Genomic DNA, 17,631 nt, shown 5'->3' with positions numbered 1-17,631 from the left:
CAGGGCGGCAACTCGGCAACCTTGCGCAATTTCACTGTGTGCAGAATAGCGCCTCTTAAACAGCGAGCGCCGTATCGACGCAAGTCTGAGAAACCCCTGGTCTTTTCACGCTCACGAGCACAGTGTTATAGGGAAAGGTCCTTATGATGTGAAGCATATCCGAGACGATGGGAAGCTTTAGCTTGTCCCTCTGTACGTATTATCCTTCACAGAATACCGCAGGGTCGGTATTCCCGCAAAGTTCTTACGCTATATAAATTGTTCGCAAGAGCAAAATTCCAGCCACTCTCCTGATGCTGCACATATCAGCGAATGCTGCTGGTCAATTGCAAAGAGCATCTTATGAACAAAGAGCTTTAGAGCTTCCTGAATTCGGCCCCAAGTCACCAGATACGTAGGACAGCAGTAACAGTGGTGGTAGCGAGTGTAGTGACATCTCGTGACTATTTGCGCAACCGTAACGCGTCGGAAACGTTTTTTTTGCTTTAAATGGTGTTGTTCTTGCCGATTGGAAATAAAGAAAAAAAAAAAGCTGCACGCTGACGATTACGTCGCAGATCCCTCTTATACTCTTACAGCGAACTCTTTATTGCTGATCGTCTGACATGCTATACTCGAACTGCTGGGCGATGATTGTTTATATATAGCCTAAGAGAAAACTCCCGCAGAACCCATCTTGCGATGAATGCGGACGTTAGTGCGATTAGCATTGACACAATGGCATCGACAAACTGTACTGCAACCGCCGAAACGCGTATACATAGTATATGAGGCGTGTATGCAACCATGGCTGCTTGCTCTTTCGCGCTCCCCACCTGACCTTTTGCGCGAACTAGCGCCGTCGCAGCGAAGTCCCCGCATGGAGCGTGTGTGAATGTATATTCAAACAAGGTTGTCTGAATATATATGACGCAGGTTGAAGTCCGCCAAGCACCGGAGAAATTTAAACGATCCTTTCTCTTTTTTTTTTTCTTTTTCATTTGTCATAGAAAAGGCGCGCATACACAGTGACTCAGTTTTACGTTATGGAGGTTGGATGTACAGCTGCGCATATCCGGTGACCCAAGTTGGCGGGAAAACGGTTAGATAGATTGATGGATAGGCAGACAGACAGACTGCCCTGATAAGTACGTTAAGTGCCTTAAGATTGGTAATCGCATTAGAGAAGCAACACCTCGTATAGCGTCACGTATAGTTGGCCCTGATACCTCCTTCAGCATGCCTCAAAGAAAAGACCGCTGGAGCAGTTTCAAATCGCATAGATAAACTGTATGTCACCCAGGCTGCTTTTACGGACACGCCTTTTTATCTTGTCCAAAGGAGGGAGCGAGGCTGGACGTGCCACCGAGTTGCAAACCACGTTGCAAGCTGGCGCGCTGGGCTCTTTTTCGGAACCCCGGGCGTACGACTCCATCGTATAGCACTCTACGCCGCCAAGTCCTTTCGCGCCACGGTGGGAATGCGAGCCACGCTTTTTCGCGAGCGAGGTGTTGAGCCGGGGGGTTTACGAGAGGCGCTCTATATATCACTCCGATACTCGGCGGAGGGGGGCGAGCCCGAGAGCGCGAATACGTGTCCAGCTTTGTTCGATCGCTCCTCGTTTCGTTTATTCCTCCCTGTTCATTTTTCTTTTTCGTTGATGTTTCGTTGCTTCGTTCGTTTCTTTCCTTCTCGCACCCGTGAACGCAGGCGAGCACTTCACGCCTGTTCCAGATGTGGCCTCGGGTGTTAGTGGGCGTGGCCGTATGGCGACACAGACAGACAGATAGACAGACGTCTGACCAAAATAGGCAAACGGACTTAGCAGTGGATGGACACTGTCATCTAGTAGCATAGCAAATCGTGCAAGTTGGTGACGATCCATACTGCCAACAGCGCCACTAACAACAGGGACAGTCCAAGAGAACACAGTACCGCACTTTTCCCGTGTTCACATGACCTGTTGGAAGTGGTGCGGCCGCCGCATGGAGGCAATTTCGGGACACGTACACCGCGTGCAATTGCAGTGTTACACCCCGTGCCAAATGCAGCGGAGGATGGGCGCAGGAAAGACAGAAGAGCGAGAGAGCAGCGAACTGTGGGCGAAGTTTGGTTCCACCGCGGCGAAGGGGTGATGGATCGTTAGAACGAAAAATTCACCGACGATTACGATACTCCGTAATGCGAAATTTGAGCGCAGCGCCGGAGTAGCGCTCCGTCGCCGCCGAGCAAGTCTTGTGCGGCACTACGCTTGTCTTCTCACGCTTTCGCCAAGCCCTCCTCCTCCGCTTTCCGCCTCATGGTACCGCTGCATCCTCCTCCTCGCGCTCTCTTCGCTATCGCCGTCTTTCATCCCCCACTGCGCTCCGCGTTCTCTCTTTCATCCTTCGCGGCGCTCGTTCGCTCGCTTACGAGAGACGGGCGCGTAAGACCTGCGCTCTAGAACGGTTACATTTACAGCGCACGCGAACGGGACGGGGTTAACGACGCGTTTGGTTTGGCGTTTACTATTTTTTTTTTCATTTCTCTCATTGCGAATACCCGCTACGGGGATTGACCAAGATTCGGAGGAAATTGGACGCTTAATCCCGACAAGGAAACGCGAAAGCTTGGTGAATAATCAGACGAATGGAAAATAACGTAGTGGACTAAATATTTAGGAAGGAAATGTATCTTATTATTTCATTGCTGCTGCTAAAATAGGGTACATACACATACTTGACATAGATGAAAGAATAATGCACGAAAGACCGAAGGTTACCCTGCTTGTACACCTGAGCAGCCTACGCTCATTGGGTCTTGCTAGCAAGATCAGTGTCCTTTAACATAGAGATAAAGAAAACTGCTTCTGATCGCTGTTTATTTTACGGTGTCTAAAGTGTCGGGTGGACCCGTTTGGGGCGTATGTTGTGCCAGTGTGGGTTGCGGCGGTATACCAATACCGGAGGGGGGGGGGGGGGGGGCGTTGCAGCCAGCGTGCGGGCTTTTGACACTTCGCAAAGGACACCCCCTCCTGCATCTTCCTATGCCGGCCTCTGTGTGGAGCTTCCGGGTTCGGGCCGCGAGCCGGTAGCTGTTCACCCCCCTCGCCAGCCTTTCCCTCCCCATCTCCGACTTTCGTTGGTCTCTCACTCTTTCTGTCCCCATAAGTCTGTCGGCCTCTTCTGACAGCTTTTCGGTGCGGTGCTTGTTCTGTATGCGGTGTTGCGTGTTTTTTGTTTTTTTTTTTGTTTTTGTTTTACCTCTTTCTCAGGTTTTTATTCGCTCCCCGCCCCCGCTTACGTTTTTATGTGTTTTTTCTTTGTTTCTTGGAAGCGCCAACGCCGCCACGTGTCGTCGTCGTTTTACCTTTTTTTTTCTCTTTCATTTTCTGTTTGTTTTGTTATTATTCTTAGATATTTGTGCCGGCGGAGGACCTGCAGTGCTAGGTGCTCGAGTTTGGTGGGGACGACTCTGCGGAACTATAGAGAAAGACGAGGTGGCCAGCTAAAAGCAAAGAAAGCAAGGCGGAAAGAAAGAAAAAAGTACAAGGAATGTGAAAGAGAGGAAGAAAGAAAAAAGGGCCGTGAGAAGAATAGTGACTAAAAAAGAAGCCGCCTGCTAAGTCAGGAACTAGAACATAGAAAGAAAGCTAATAGGATGGCAGCGCGGGGGCGTTGAGACCCAAAACTGTGGCGTCGAAAAGGGGTGAGGGAAAAAATGGCGAATGTAAGCTCTCAAGCGCACCACATACAAGATACAACACGGAGAAACAGAGTTATACTTGAGGAAAGTGGGTTTAGAGAGAACGGAAAGGTGACAAATCGGTGCAGACTAAGCTTACATACTTTACAAAGCTCCGAAAGTTTAGCCAGAAACAAAGCGTTAGGGGAGTAGATAGATTTGCATTCCATGGTGGTCCGTAAACTTTTTTGACGTATACTGTACACGCTAGTTGGTACGGCCGAGCAACCGTCGAGGCGACCTCATAACCAACTGCGTATTCAGGGTGTCAAAACCCACAATTTGATTTGCCCCGGAATTCTAGATCGTCCCATAACTCAACACTTCACCTCGACTCAAGTGATGATAGTGATGATGATTGGCATTCCCTTTGAAACAGGGCAGTGATAGTCACCTAGCCGGCTTGATTTCATCAGCTCTTACTACATCTATTGCCACCTAGCGTTTTGCCCATCTGATCTCGATCTTAACTTTCGTATTTGAAACTTCTATCACTTGTACTTACTTGCAATGACTCTGGTTCTGTCAATCAATTCCCGGCTTTCTTTTTTCCCACCAATTCTCTAAACGTCTCTCGCTTATCTCGACTGCTGACCGGTTGATGCTTCCGTCCACTTTAAATCCAAGCGCTTCTGTAAGGTGGACGGGTCTCGCTGGGTGGATATCTACCCCCCCCCCCCCCCCCCCATATTTATTGTAGCCCCGACGTGCTTAATGTTCCATTATTCCGCTTCCCCTTCATCCTTTCATCCTTAGATTATCTGGTGGGTGTTGAGTACTTCTTTCCTTCTTTATGCATACACCCAGGTATTTATACTGCCTCACTATATATCCATGGCTATGGCTCGTTGAATTGATACCTCGTCACTACTCGTGTCTTCAATAAAGATCATAATTACCGATTTGTTTGTGCTTAGCTAAAGGCCCAGATTTGTCGCTGCATTGCCACTTATATTCGCCAGTGTCTGTGAACCTCTTGTATTGTCCGCTAGTATAGCACTATGTCGTCCGCGTACATCAGTCCAGGGACCTTCTGTTGCCCCATTTGTCCATTGCGGATGTAAGCTAGACCAAACCTAATTCGCTGCTTTCCATTCGTCTTGCTATGCCCTTAACGTAAAGCGTGAACATCAATGGAGACGGAGGAGGAAATCCCTGCTTCAGTCCTCAGTGAATTTACACTATAGTTCTTTGCATTTCCGGCCTTCCCATACGATTTGCACTCGGTTGTTCCTATCTATTTCTCCCAACAGCTCCGCGAAATCGTCGTCTATGGCTATGCCCTCGGGCTTGAGAATATCCCATAAAAACTGAAAGTGGTTGGCAGCAGGGTGGTCTCTGTACCCAAGAGATCCTGCGATAGCTGTGACTGCCGCATGCGAACGCAGCCAGTGGATAGTCGTGCAACACAATTTTTTTTACGAGCTACAGCATATCTGTAGCTTTATTGCGACAAGAAGTCGGCACTCTTGCTCCGCGTCATGACGTCACTATAACACCTATGACGCAAGGTCCAGCATTTCTACGCGCCTTTAGTGTCAAACGATTGCGATTGAGTCAAATGATTTAGTGGTAAATGATTATGATTGCTCTTTTAGAGAATGGAAGGGTAGAGCTTCAACTACTTCGAAAATATATCATTAGATTTTTAAACACATACTACTAAGAAACACATGAGTTTGCAAGGATAACTCTATTTCCTCTAATTTTGCAGTCAGATGTTGATTACTCGAGAGAAAACGACGGCCCAATTTTAGTTATTGACTTGATGTCAAAACATCAGTGCTTGACCGTTAGTGTGACGTCACGGTCCGAACAGGCGCCGTCATAATTTGTGACGTCACGGCAAGCTAGTGCGGGAACTTCGGGGAGGCGGCGCCACTCGTCTTATACTTCTTGTGTCATTTCTGGCTTATATATCGAGTCTCTTCGCTGATTGAGAGCAGATTTTTTTTCGGTATTCCAGAAAAGTAATTTTACTAACACAGCTCAACGTTCTCGCATTCCGGTGGACAATTGCCAGATGGACGGCTGTCGTCACGTCACGCGTAATGTCGCGTGCAATTTCTGCCGAGACGAATGCTTCACGGTCGAGCCGGAAAACACTAGCGGCGTGACGTCATACGTTGGCGGTGGAGGCGTCGCGGTTTTGACACTGTCTTGTGACGTCACACTCCACGTCGCCAGTAGGCACTTGCACGACTTGGTAAACACAGAGCAGCGCTGGCGCCCACGGAGCGTTTTCGGTTCTTGCGCGTCGCGGTATTAGTTTGACGACATTCGACGCCATCTTTGCATTCCGGAGTTTCTTGGTGAAAGCAGTCGGAAAACTTGGGAATGAGGCGCCTGCCGTTGACTTCCCGTCAAAAATTGCTAGAGGGCGCTTCGATCGCTCAGCTACCATGGTAATGATGGTTAGTACATGGATTTGTCTAATTTTTCGTGCGTGTGGCTCATTGGCTTATTTTTGTAAAGTGTTATGAGGCCAGTGTAACGGCAAGCGGAGGAATTGGTAAGTCAGAAAGCGTATAAGGTGGTGTCCGAAACCCGACGTCGTATATGACGTGTTTCCGGCTCCTGCAATCGGCTCCACCGCGTGCAACGAGCAAAAGCGTAGCCTTAAAGATCCGCATTTTAATTCCAGATGGCGCCACCTTTCGGGTGCGGATTTGGACACCACCCATTGCGAAAGCGAAACTTACCCATCTAGCGTAGGCTAATATTTCTCCATCTTCATCAGCCTCCTTTGTGTTCGCTTCATGACGCAGGCAATCGATACATGACGAAGGCCACTGTATACTTTCCCTTCAGGGCTAAATCGTCGTTCTTGACTCGGGAGTGGCCTGTAACGTGCGCTCCCACGAATTTTTATTCGGATGGATTCGCGATTCTGGTCCCTCCTCCGCTGTGACGGCTTGATTGACCTACATACAAGTGTACTCGCGCAACTTTTAGAGGCTGCCTACCAACTAAGCCCAATCACCAAGGTCCCGTTGCCTTGCACTGCAAGAAACGTTTGCACCCTTTGGGGCGTTATCTTGTCCCACAACAGTAACCGTCTTCTATCTTGGCGCGCCCTTTTATTCTTTTTTTTTTTAATGCGCCCGGTACTTCCAGGTCACCAACGGCATGTTCGTTATCAGCTTGACATTGCATTATTGACAGGAAAGTTGCGAGCGCAGAGTCTTCAACCTTCAAGAAAGGACACGTAAGCGCCGAGGCAGATGAGGATTATTTATGCGGGACAAGATGTGTAAGCCCCCAAAGGGTGCAAACATTTTTAATGTGTGCCTGGCTATTGACTGTATTTGACCTCAGTGTCCGTTATTAACTCATCGCCTCCCCACCCCCTACGCAGGCTCTCTAGTTTCTCGCATCTCTAAAAATCCAGTACGAGCTCCGCCCACAAAACCGCACTTGAAACCTGGGTTACACGGGGTGCTATTCTGACCATATTGTCCGTCATATTGTCAAATACCACCATAATGTCAAATTCTGTAATGGCGGCATTTTGAGCCAACCGGTGAGTCCGTAGCACTGCCGCGGGCCACTCAGAGCTGGCAAGATGGCGCATTCGACAATATGGCGGGAACTTGACGATGTCCCGACTGGCAACCCTGCCAGACCCCTCTGCTGTCTTTTAGAAACGCCAATGTTGAAGGAAGTTTGCCTCCGCCGTGGTGTCAGGGAAATGAGCGAATGCAACTGCTTTTCGAGTTTGACAGCGGTTGTCTTTGCGCTGTGACTTTCTTAGGTTATAGGCATCACCTGTGTGTAATGGCGCTTGTGTGTGCGTGTTTCACGCTCGCTATAGAGCGGTGTGCGTATTCGCTAAAGTTTTGTACACAGCAAACAGGGAAAAAAATTAAACAAAAATAGAACGAACAAGGGGAACGGAGGTGGAGGGCGACGCGGCGCTTGTTTTACGAGAGGCCCGGGGCCCGAGCGTCGTCGACGCCGAGCGCTCCTTGGCCCGGCTCCACGGTTTGCCGCCTCCGCTTTTGTCCCTTCGCTTAGCTGTTCATTTACCTTGTCTGTCTTTCTTTCTTTCTTTCTTTCTTTCTTTCTTTCTTTCTTTCTTTCTTTCTTTCTTTCTTTCTTTCTTTCTTTCTTTCTTTCTTTCTTTCTTTCAACCGCCTCGTATGCCACTGCCGCGACGGTTCCAGCGGAAGAGGCGCTCGCTCGCTTCCTAAGTGCCTGCGTGGGCCTTTTATTTTTTGCGTTCGCGTGTTCTTGGCGGCACCGGTGTGAGTGTTTTAAGCTCGCGCTCGTGCGCTAGCTCTTTTCTCGGCCACGGTTCGCCGGTTGTTGAGAATGTTTGGGCGCCGGCGGCGCGGGGAAACAAAAAGGCGATGGCTCGCGCGCGGTGTTCCACCGAAGAAGAAGAAAGTGCGCGATGTGGGGCACCGAGTTGCGAAGCATGGCGGAAACGATATTCAACACTTCTTTCTATTTTGTCGTTGCTTCACTGTTGCAAGAAACAAGAACAACAACAACAAAGAAAAAATAATCTTGGAACTATGCACTTCTTGGGAGGCTTGGTCTGGACTTGACAGATCCTGTTACTCTTTTGTTTGTGGGACTCTGGGATTCAGCCGCATGGATGCTTGGCTCCGCTGTGGAATTTCTTATTCAGCCCAACCGATTGCCGTGCTAAATTTACGTATGTTTATTTTTTATTTTTGCTTTTCATGAAACTATCGATTCTTAGATGTGAGTGAATATCAGCTTTTTTTTCGAATACGCATCGAATACCAATAGTATACGTATCTAATATCGAACCGAATATCGGGTTGTCAAGCTCATGCGCATATATTTACAGTAGGAATATCTATTTCGGTATAATTAGGCACGCACGCCTGTACTGACCAGAGCAAACAAGACAGCTATCAGTGAAAAGTGGTCAGTTTTAAACGCAGGATCACGAATTGTAATTAAAAAAAAACAGCAAAGTGAGTCAACAGCAGTTGACTTCGAAGAAAGACATCTTCCTTGTCGCACTTGTGCACCGTGTGCTTTGTTGTTTAGTTTGCACAACTTTGGGATCGGCCCATACGGATGCGAAAGCATCAAACGGCCCATTGAACGAAAAAGCCGGCGTCTGTCGTCTGGAGCAGCGAAGCGGCACCTAAATTCCCATTGGCTGCTACGCCACGTCACGTGGTCCGCTCGATGGAGCAGAGCGTGCGAAAGGGAACACATGCTCCACGAAAGCGCGCCAGGTGTTGCGGGAGGGGAGAGGTCATCGCCGCGACGCCACGTACGTCGCCCTCGCAAGCCTGTGTTTATTTGCGCCTTCCTTGTCCGCGCAAGCTCTCTCACCTGCGTTCTAACTTCGCCTCGGTAATCGCTGTAAAGAAATCAATCTATAAAAATGCACGATAAATTCGAAAGGAAAAATGATGGTCAGTTTCGAACCTACGACCCCACGCTCAGATGCCGAGTGTCTTTACCACTGAGGTGAACGAAGCCCCTCGAATCTACGCTCAAGTACTACACACTAACCATTTGCATTCGAAACTTCGATACTCGTCCACCCCTAACTCTTACTGTTGTCATTCTTATCATTTTAACACGATTTCGCCTTTCAACAACGTTTTACTAATAGTAGCCCTGAAAATTTATTTGGAATAATCCGCCGATTTCTTGGCCAATCCACCATAGTGTAAGCGACTATATAAGACACATTTCGCTGGACAACTACAGCAGCAACAGCAACAACAACAACAACATGTCCTGCGACGTTTGCCCGGCTCGTGCAAAAGGCGGATACCGAATTCTTCTTCTTTCCCTTCGTTGCTATCGAACAGGATAGCATCATTTCATCTGTGTGGCAACCATCACAACTAAAGTGGCGCGTAATTTTCCAATCGTGAAACGAAACACATCGGGGCGCTGCGGAGCCCCGGAAAGCTACGCTACTGGTACGTCATTTGTGTACGCCCTACGCGAGCGGTGCTGCTCCAATGCCGCGTGTCAGTTGGCGGCGCGTTCCATGATGTGTGTGATGTTTTTGCCACGACGCCGGCAGGTCCCGGGTATCTAGCCTAGAGTTGACGGAGCGACCTAGCCCCGGGTCCCGGTATAGCGCTATCGCGTACGTTCTTGCGTCACCGTCACTGATCCGCACCGGATGCTGCCTACACACGTGCGCCGGGCATAAGCTATAGCGTCCACGCAGTTGACGCGAAGCTGGCAACACGCCAGGCAAGGGGGCGCTGTCGTCGCTGGAAGTTTCGGAATTCCGCCATGTTTGCTGAGCGAGCCTTGAGAACCTTTAAATGCGAAGCTAGCGAGCCTTGAGAACCCTTAAATGTGAAGTTTCCAATTTCAAGTCCTTAGAAGCACTTAAGATGAACAGCTTTAGCTCGGGCCCAACTCCGACCCCGCACATTCAAATGTAAAACGCAGGAACGCTTTCCTGAGATAACCACTTGGCCAATTTTAATGGAATTTGTTGCATTTGAGAGAGAAAGTTGAATTCTAGTGACTGTTGAAAGCGGAATTTTGATTTGAGGGCAGAATTTCTAAAAGGGCAATTTTCAAAAATTGGTAAATATGAAAAAAAATAGAAGCACGGAGTTTACATCATTGTAGCTCTGCACCAAAAACAGATACTGAATTAAGTTCTGCAAATTGCATGTGTTAGACCATCCAAAGTGGACAAATTTGATATACTTTCATGTTATATTTTACATAAATTTGTTACATTGCTTACAAGGGTTTTGCAAAAGTGCTGCTCACATACTAGTGGTCTATTCGACAGCCATATATAATGCATCATTTGTCTGCTGTAGATGTACTAATGGATGCAATTTGCTGAATTGATATCGTTTTTCATTGCCGAGTTAGAGTTGTAAACTTGATAGTTCAATTTCTGAAAATTTTCGATGTTCAAAAACTTTTTATTAAAATGTTGACGCTTTAAATAAAAAATTCACTACTGCCAGTCACGAGATTTTAAACTTTTCTTTTAAATGCAACAAATCTCATTAAATGTAGTGCAATGGTTACCGAGAAAAACTTTTTCTCCTTTCCTATAGATTTAGATTGGAGCCCCAATCTAAAGCTTCCTCTTAAGTTTCACAGCGCTTAGAAATTCTTGAATTTTCATTTCTGCTAAGCTTTGTGGATTTTCATTGGGCGCTTGACCACAAGAATTATGCAATCCAGGAGTCAAGCCAATCCGATCCTGTTAGCATCTTTGGGGTAAGGAGCTGTCTTGTTTGTGGGGATGGTTTATGTGAAAGGTCTTAGCAAGCACTACCTCATTCTGTGTACCATAAAAAAAAAAATGTTTGCTCGTTTAAGGTAATGTTTCGTTTTCAAGCTGTCAGGCATCACGGTTCTTTAATCTTCGAAAATACTTTGTAAGCACCTTGGAAGTGCTTGAAAGCTCTTGATATTTTTTCTCCAAGAGCTGCTATGAATCTTGGATACGTGTCCGACAGGAGCTGCATTTCCAACAAAACTGTTTGTTCGCCTAGCATGGTGTTTTCTTTTGTGTGTGTCTTCATTCACGACAAAAAAAGAAGTCCTTCAACCGCAGTTCACTGAACGTGTGGGCCTTTGCCTCTTCCTTTCCTCTCCCGTGCAGGGTCCTAGATGGCGTCCTCTGGGCTGGTGAAACAGGAGGAGGAGCCGTACGAGCTGACCATGTACTCGTCCTCGTCGTCCCTGTCGCCAGGTGACGCGGCGCCCCGCAAGCTGCAGTGCCACTCGCCCAGCCTGTCGCCGCCGCTGAGTCCCCACGAGTTCTCCTGCTCGTCCACCACCAGCGTCACGCACCAGGCACCTCCCTCCCCGCCAATCTTGGGTCACGGCTCGAGTGCGTCCGGCGCCTTTCTCTTTCTTTCTTTCCTTAATGGCAATGACAGCTTGCCAGCGGGCCGTAGCGACCCAACATCTATGCTAAACACAGGGTGTCCACCATCGGGGTGAGGTGAGGTGAAATGAACTTTATTTCACCATCGGGGGAAAACCTCGAAAACTTTGAATTTTCAGGAAATTCCTCGAGTGATTAAATCTTCAAACAAAGAAAAAAATAAAAATGTCACACCGGTTGCTTTGAGTCAGGGAAATGGTGGAGCTACTGGTACACCAGAAGGAAGCGGAGTTTTCAGCTGAACCTATGCAGTCTGGAAATGATGTTGTCTTTTGCTGGTTTTGTGTGTTTGAGCCTGGCTGGGGGCGTTTGGAATATCGCGAAACGGGGGATTCCGTAAAATCTGATAGTGATATCTACCGGGCACGTTAAACAACCCCAGGTGGTCCAAATTAATCTGGAGTCCCCCACCATGGCGTGCCTCATAATGAGATGGTGGTTTTGGCACGTAAAACCCCATAATTAAAAAAGAAGAAATAAATAAAAAAGTAAAATAAAAAAACTACTGGGTTTACAGCTTACTGGTATAGCAAGTAGTTGGTGAAAATTATTGGCTGGGCTCATAAACCACCATTTTTTTTTTCTTTGCACCTGTTACCTCCAGTTCCATAGGTGTTCATAGCTCTCATAAAGTGTCGGGGGAGAACCTGGAAAAGTTGGGGAACTTGGAAATGCCAATGTTTAGACACCCTGTAAACAAAGTAGTGTTCTACGAGGCTTTTTGTGCCATATCCGCACAAAACATGATATTAACTTCTTAATGCCCTAAAGTTTAATGCCGTTTCAGCGTTGCTACGTGGGCATACCTAATATAATTAAAACTTGATGCCACTTAGGGCATAGTGCATCGTTGCCACTCGTTTGGCCGTCAAATCTATAATCTAACTCTTTTATTGCTAGCAGTTACATCTGCAAATAAAAAAAAATCTTTTTGAAGCAAAGTGAAAGAATGCTACATAAGGTAAGCCTATTAATGTTAGTGGCAGTTTATGAACTTTTGCTCCACTAAATAATACTTTTTGGTTACATTATAATTGGCAAACAAACTTGGGGCATTTACTGGAGCTATCATCATCTGCTACGTTTAGTGTCATTAAATGTATGCAAGTAGCTGCAACCTCGTAGTAATGGCATTAGGAACACGTCCCCTTTTAAATGAGCTGAATTGACCTAAAACGAACTTGATAAAAATGATAAAATCTGCAATCGGACCGAAACGCAAGGCTATCCAAGCTATATATATGCTTTACATACCAGCTAGTGCAACTTTACTTCAACAAGAAATTAAAAATTATGCAGCAAGTTTGACCAATATTGGGATGCGAACACGTAATTTTACTCATTTCCAGTTGAAACACTGAAACACTAGCCTGCTCTCATACCTTACTGAAACACATTGAGTTTGATGCGGTTTTGGTCTGAAAACTGCTGAAAACGACTTTCAAATACGGTTCTATGTGATTTAAGTGTAAAAGCCATTAGAACGTAGGAAATTAATAATCGATAAGAATCATATATACTCCCACTGCTATGCATCATAGACAGTGGGAATAATATACAGGGTGTTTCAGCGAACACTTTCAAAATTTATTTAAGGTTGCCTGTGGCAGATAGCCAAATTCTAGTTAATGGGCTGGTCTACTCAAAGACGCGGACATTATTTCCACAAGAAATTGAAATGCATAATTGACTAATTAACAAGAATTCACTAATTAAGTTTTTAACTAAATACCTGATGTCCCATATTGAAATTTTTGTAAATTGTAGCCGTGGAGTTTGCAAGGTGGATCCACTTGAAATTAATTCTCAGCGTGACATCATTTTCGAGATAGTAATTCACGAACTTAGCGGAGAAATGCATTGGCGTTCCAGTTAGTTTTGTGCTTCAATGCATAAAGCGACGTTTTGTTAAGAAACTAACGGGAACGCCAATGCATTTCTCCGCAAAGTTCGGGAATTAATATCTCGAAACTGGTGTCATCTCGAGAATTCGTTCCAAGTGGATCCGCCTTGCGAACTCCACGGCTACAATTTGTAAATCTAAATATGGGCCATAAAACTTAATTAGTGATTTTTTGGTAATTATTCGATTATGCATTTCGATTTCTTATGCAAGTAATGCCCGCCTCTTCGAGTAGACCAGCTCATGAACTAGAATTGTGCTATCTGCCCCAGGCAACCTTTAAGAATTTTTGAAAGTGTTCGCTGAAACACCCTGTATAGAGAGCAGCTTCATCTTCTTCGTAGCATAAGCAGCCTTCTACGTATATTCTCTCTCAGGATCTTTTTTCTTGGGCACGACTGAAGGCAGTAACAAAATAAGCAACACAGCTTTTAGGGAGACTTTCGTGGTGGCTAGGTCACATTGTTTGGAAAACGCTCTCCTATTTGGTGGTTGGATTTGGCTCAGTTTGACCTGTACACCAGCAGGATCTGGCTCATTTTTTATTCAAAATACGATCTGCAACCATGGTTCACTTTTGTTATTTCACCCATTCCATTGTGATACTTTCTAGAGGAAAGTTAAATCGTTACACAAAGAATGCATTCCAAAAGTTTAAGTTCGTTACAGGTGAGTTGGGGTATATAGAATTGTCTGACATGTCGAACCACTTTCACTGCATAAGCCTGTTTTGTTATAACCGGGTCAAACAAACCGCAGTGTCCCTTTTCAAGCAGGTGGCGGTCACTCCACACGAGGCTCCTCGGGGCATCACCACAACAACAGCAACAACCACCATGGCGGGGGCGGGGGTGGTGGAGGCAACTCGCCGCGCCGGTTGTGCCTCGTGTGCGGGGATGTGGCTTCCGGCTACCACTACGGGGTGGCCTCGTGCGAGGCCTGCAAGGCTTTCTTCAAACGGACCATCCAGGGTGAGCTGGGATCATAACGGGAGCACCGTTGAGTTTTTTGTACAAGATAAATGTACAGTCAAACCTCGATATGACGAACCTCTATTTAACGAAATTCGCGATGTAACGACTATTTTTATTTCTCCATCGTAGTTCTATTGAATTAACAAAACCTTGACATAACGAAATTCTCGATATAACGAAGTTTTTCGCTGGAAGTATAACTTCGTTATATCGAGGTTTGACAGTGTTATGTTTTCCTGTAATTGGGGCTCCTTAGGTTATGCAAACAAGCATAAACCGGTTCAAATGGGTTTGAACCATAAGTTTTATTGCATTGTAGTTGAACTGGAACTCGGCCGTTTTCTCTGAACTGGAATGAAAACTGGAATGAAGGAAGTTTTAGTTCGACACGCTGATGCAGGTGCTGCTGGAAGCATGTGCATTGGCATGGCTTGTTTTGGCCGTCGGCTTTGTTGAAGCCATACTTTTTTTTTTCCTCCATTTTGTCAGGATGCATTTTGTTTCTGATGATTTGCTCATTGCAAAATATACTCCATTCTTATACTTAGCGGCTAACCCTGCGGTACGCAAATATTGGGATAGTAGAAGCTTCACGTCATGCATTTTGCAGTGCAGTTGTTTGTCCTGTGATGTTTTCTACGGAATGATGAGTTCACGTATTACAACTACAAATTGTGGTTGTAGGGTTACATCAAATTGCATTTTATTTGTGTGCCTTTGTGCTTTCGGTATGTGATGTACTATGTTTCGGTCGCGAGTGTAAATCATGCGCTGTGGCCATTGGCCACAGATACATATGACTTCCCTTGTTTGGTGATAAAGAAGATATTTAATAAATACGTCACACTTTGCAACAGCATTACATTGCATTACATGGTGCATACCTGTATCTTTTTTCCATGTGTGACGCTCTGTTTTTGGCCGCATATGCAACCATTGAGAGAAGTCGCTCTAGCCTGTGTACCATTGCTCGCTATGTATGAAATGGAATGTAGTATGATGCCCATGTTCACTCAAGGGTTGAAGTAGCTCCGCCGCAGTAATAACCTTAATTTACCAAACTAAGTTAGTTTCTCCTAATGTGCAGCAGTGTGACCTTGCCACACGTGTAACAGACTCTTGAAATTGTATACCACTGAGAGTGGGAAATACTCGTGAGCAGTATTTACACAGAATATATTTTTCAACACAACTTTCGGAATGCAAACATCTTGCAGAACTGCAGAGGAGACACAGCGCACGGAAGGGGTTGTCTTAGCTTGTAGTAGTTGCAGGGGCTGGCTCGGGGCCAAAGTTGTGTGTATTCCAATTTTCTTGGAGCGGCCAGCCTTGGCTCGTGTCACGGCTCCTCTAGTCTGCGAAGCCGCAGTGCCTCGCTAATCTTGCACATCTTGGCACCTGCCGTGTCTGAACGTTGAGCCGAGCGACGTGATTTATGGCGGTAAACAGAGTCTGGCCGGGGGCTGCTTTCCTCGTGCAGTTACTGCATCGCTAACCTCTCCCTCTGTTTTACAGTCGCGCTGGTTAAAAGTTGTAGGGGACCGCAGATTCTGCAGTTAGCGGCTGTTGTAGGTTCTTGAGCTTTCAACGTGTGGCCCGGCATGGGCGAAGGGATGGACTCAGCCTGGGAAGTTTCGAGAACTGTTCTCGCTCCAAAACTGCCCGAATGCAAGGGCATGATTTTAAATCCGTGACGCCATGCTTACGTGCCGGTGTGAAATTCAATAAAAGAAAGTTTAGTTTTCATTATCTCCTGAGATGATGAACCTTTTTTTTTACACCAAATTAACGAAGATAGTGTTTCAAAAGAAAGCTCTACCCTTCTATACTGATTTAGTGTTGCTATTTACAGTTGCCCTAATGAAGCAAGGTCAGTGGAACAGTGCCCTGTTGTATCGTGCATGTCAGCTAGCAATGACATCGCCAGAAATGTGGTTTCCCTCTCTCTCTCGCTGTTGACACCTCGCTGCAGGCAACATCGAGTACACGTGTCCCGCGTCGAGTGACTGCGAGATCAACAAGCGGCGGCGCAAGGCATGCCAGGCCTGCCGGTTTCAGAAGTGCCTCAAGATGGGCATGCTCAAGGAAGGTGGGTGGCTCGTGTCTCGCGCATCGCGCTCGTCCTCAGTTGCAGTGGTGCGGAGGTGAAGGTTACGTGATGAATGTCTTCGATGTTCGTGCTGTGTTAACATGCAGATTCTAGAATGCCAGGGTTGTGTTGCAGTGAGTTAGAGATAATGGTGGAGGTGCAGCTACAGCCGTGGAACCAGTGTGAGTGTTCCAGGATATGAAACCTGCTGCTTTTGTGACGAAGTTCACTGGACCAACTCGCTATCCTTGCCGTGTTCAAACAAAACACCTTGGCTTTGTGCTGAACATGTCTTCATTGTGTCTTCCCATGGATTCAAAAGTTGTCCGAGCACCTAGACATTGAAGCACACACAGTCTAAGTTAAATAGTGAGAAATGCCTTCATTGAGGAGGAAACCTATGGCCCCACAGCTGTTGGCAGTACACTTTGTTCACAGCAAAGTTCGAAGAATCGCGCAGTTTTTTTTTCCACAAACAATCACTTTCTTGTCCCCTCCTGCCATCCAGTTCTTCGCCGATTTTCTGCCGTGGGCTTCATTGTTCTACACCGAACTATCCAACCAACCTCGCCCATCACCACGCCGTACCAGTAAGTGGTACTGGCAGCTCTTCACTATCAATGGTGCGCAGCTGGTTGAAAGTGGTGCAGATCCTCCTGAAATTTTTCTCGGGACCTTCTCAACGTGCCCTACAAAGACTCCCGAAAACTTGCTAAAGCAATAGAGTTTTAGAATAGGGCTTTGTGTTTGTGAATAGCGTCTTGCGCTTACAGTGCCACTAGGTTGGTGTCAACAAGAAAAACTACTATAAATATTAAAATAAACTATACCATTTTATGAAAAGAACAGTAATTTTGACTTCTGTGTTCTTGCGTTTAATTACAATTCAGAGGTTATTCTATTAGCAGCAAGCGATTTGCTGCACTTAATTTTCGAGCGACCGACTTTACGTGCCTTCTCCAGCCAGGCTAATCCATGTTAGGCTTACGAGCCATGAAATCGACAATCGAATTGAGAATCAGCTGTGTCTAATGAATCAATCTTCATTACACACGTTAGCTGAGAGAAAGCGATAACC

At 46.4% G+C, this 17,631-nt stretch overlaps 1 protein-coding gene across 1 annotated transcript in view; it reads left to right on the top strand.

The window, feature by feature from the left end:
* The window catches only part of LOC119464589 (steroid hormone receptor ERR1), a 133,651-nt gene that overhangs the window by 87,051 nt on the left and 28,969 nt on the right, over nt 1–17,631 (top strand). The window contains exons 2-4 of the mRNA XM_037725616.2: nt 11,300–11,530; nt 14,267–14,461; nt 16,437–16,553. Of these exons, the coding sequence (XP_037581544.1) occupies nt 11,308–11,530; nt 14,267–14,461; nt 16,437–16,553 (535 nt within the window). The 5' untranslated portion in view covers nt 11,300–11,307. The remainder of the gene's footprint in view (nt 1–11,299; nt 11,531–14,266; nt 14,462–16,436; nt 16,554–17,631) is intronic.

Source organism: Dermacentor silvarum, chromosome 9 (genome assembly GCF_013339745.2).
Source record: "Dermacentor silvarum isolate Dsil-2018 chromosome 9, BIME_Dsil_1.4, whole genome shotgun sequence".
NCBI classification, from domain to species: Eukaryota; Metazoa; Arthropoda; class Arachnida; order Ixodida; family Ixodidae; genus Dermacentor; species Dermacentor silvarum.
Note: the sequence above shows the minus strand (reverse complement) of the source record. Positions and strands in the feature narration are given on the sequence as shown.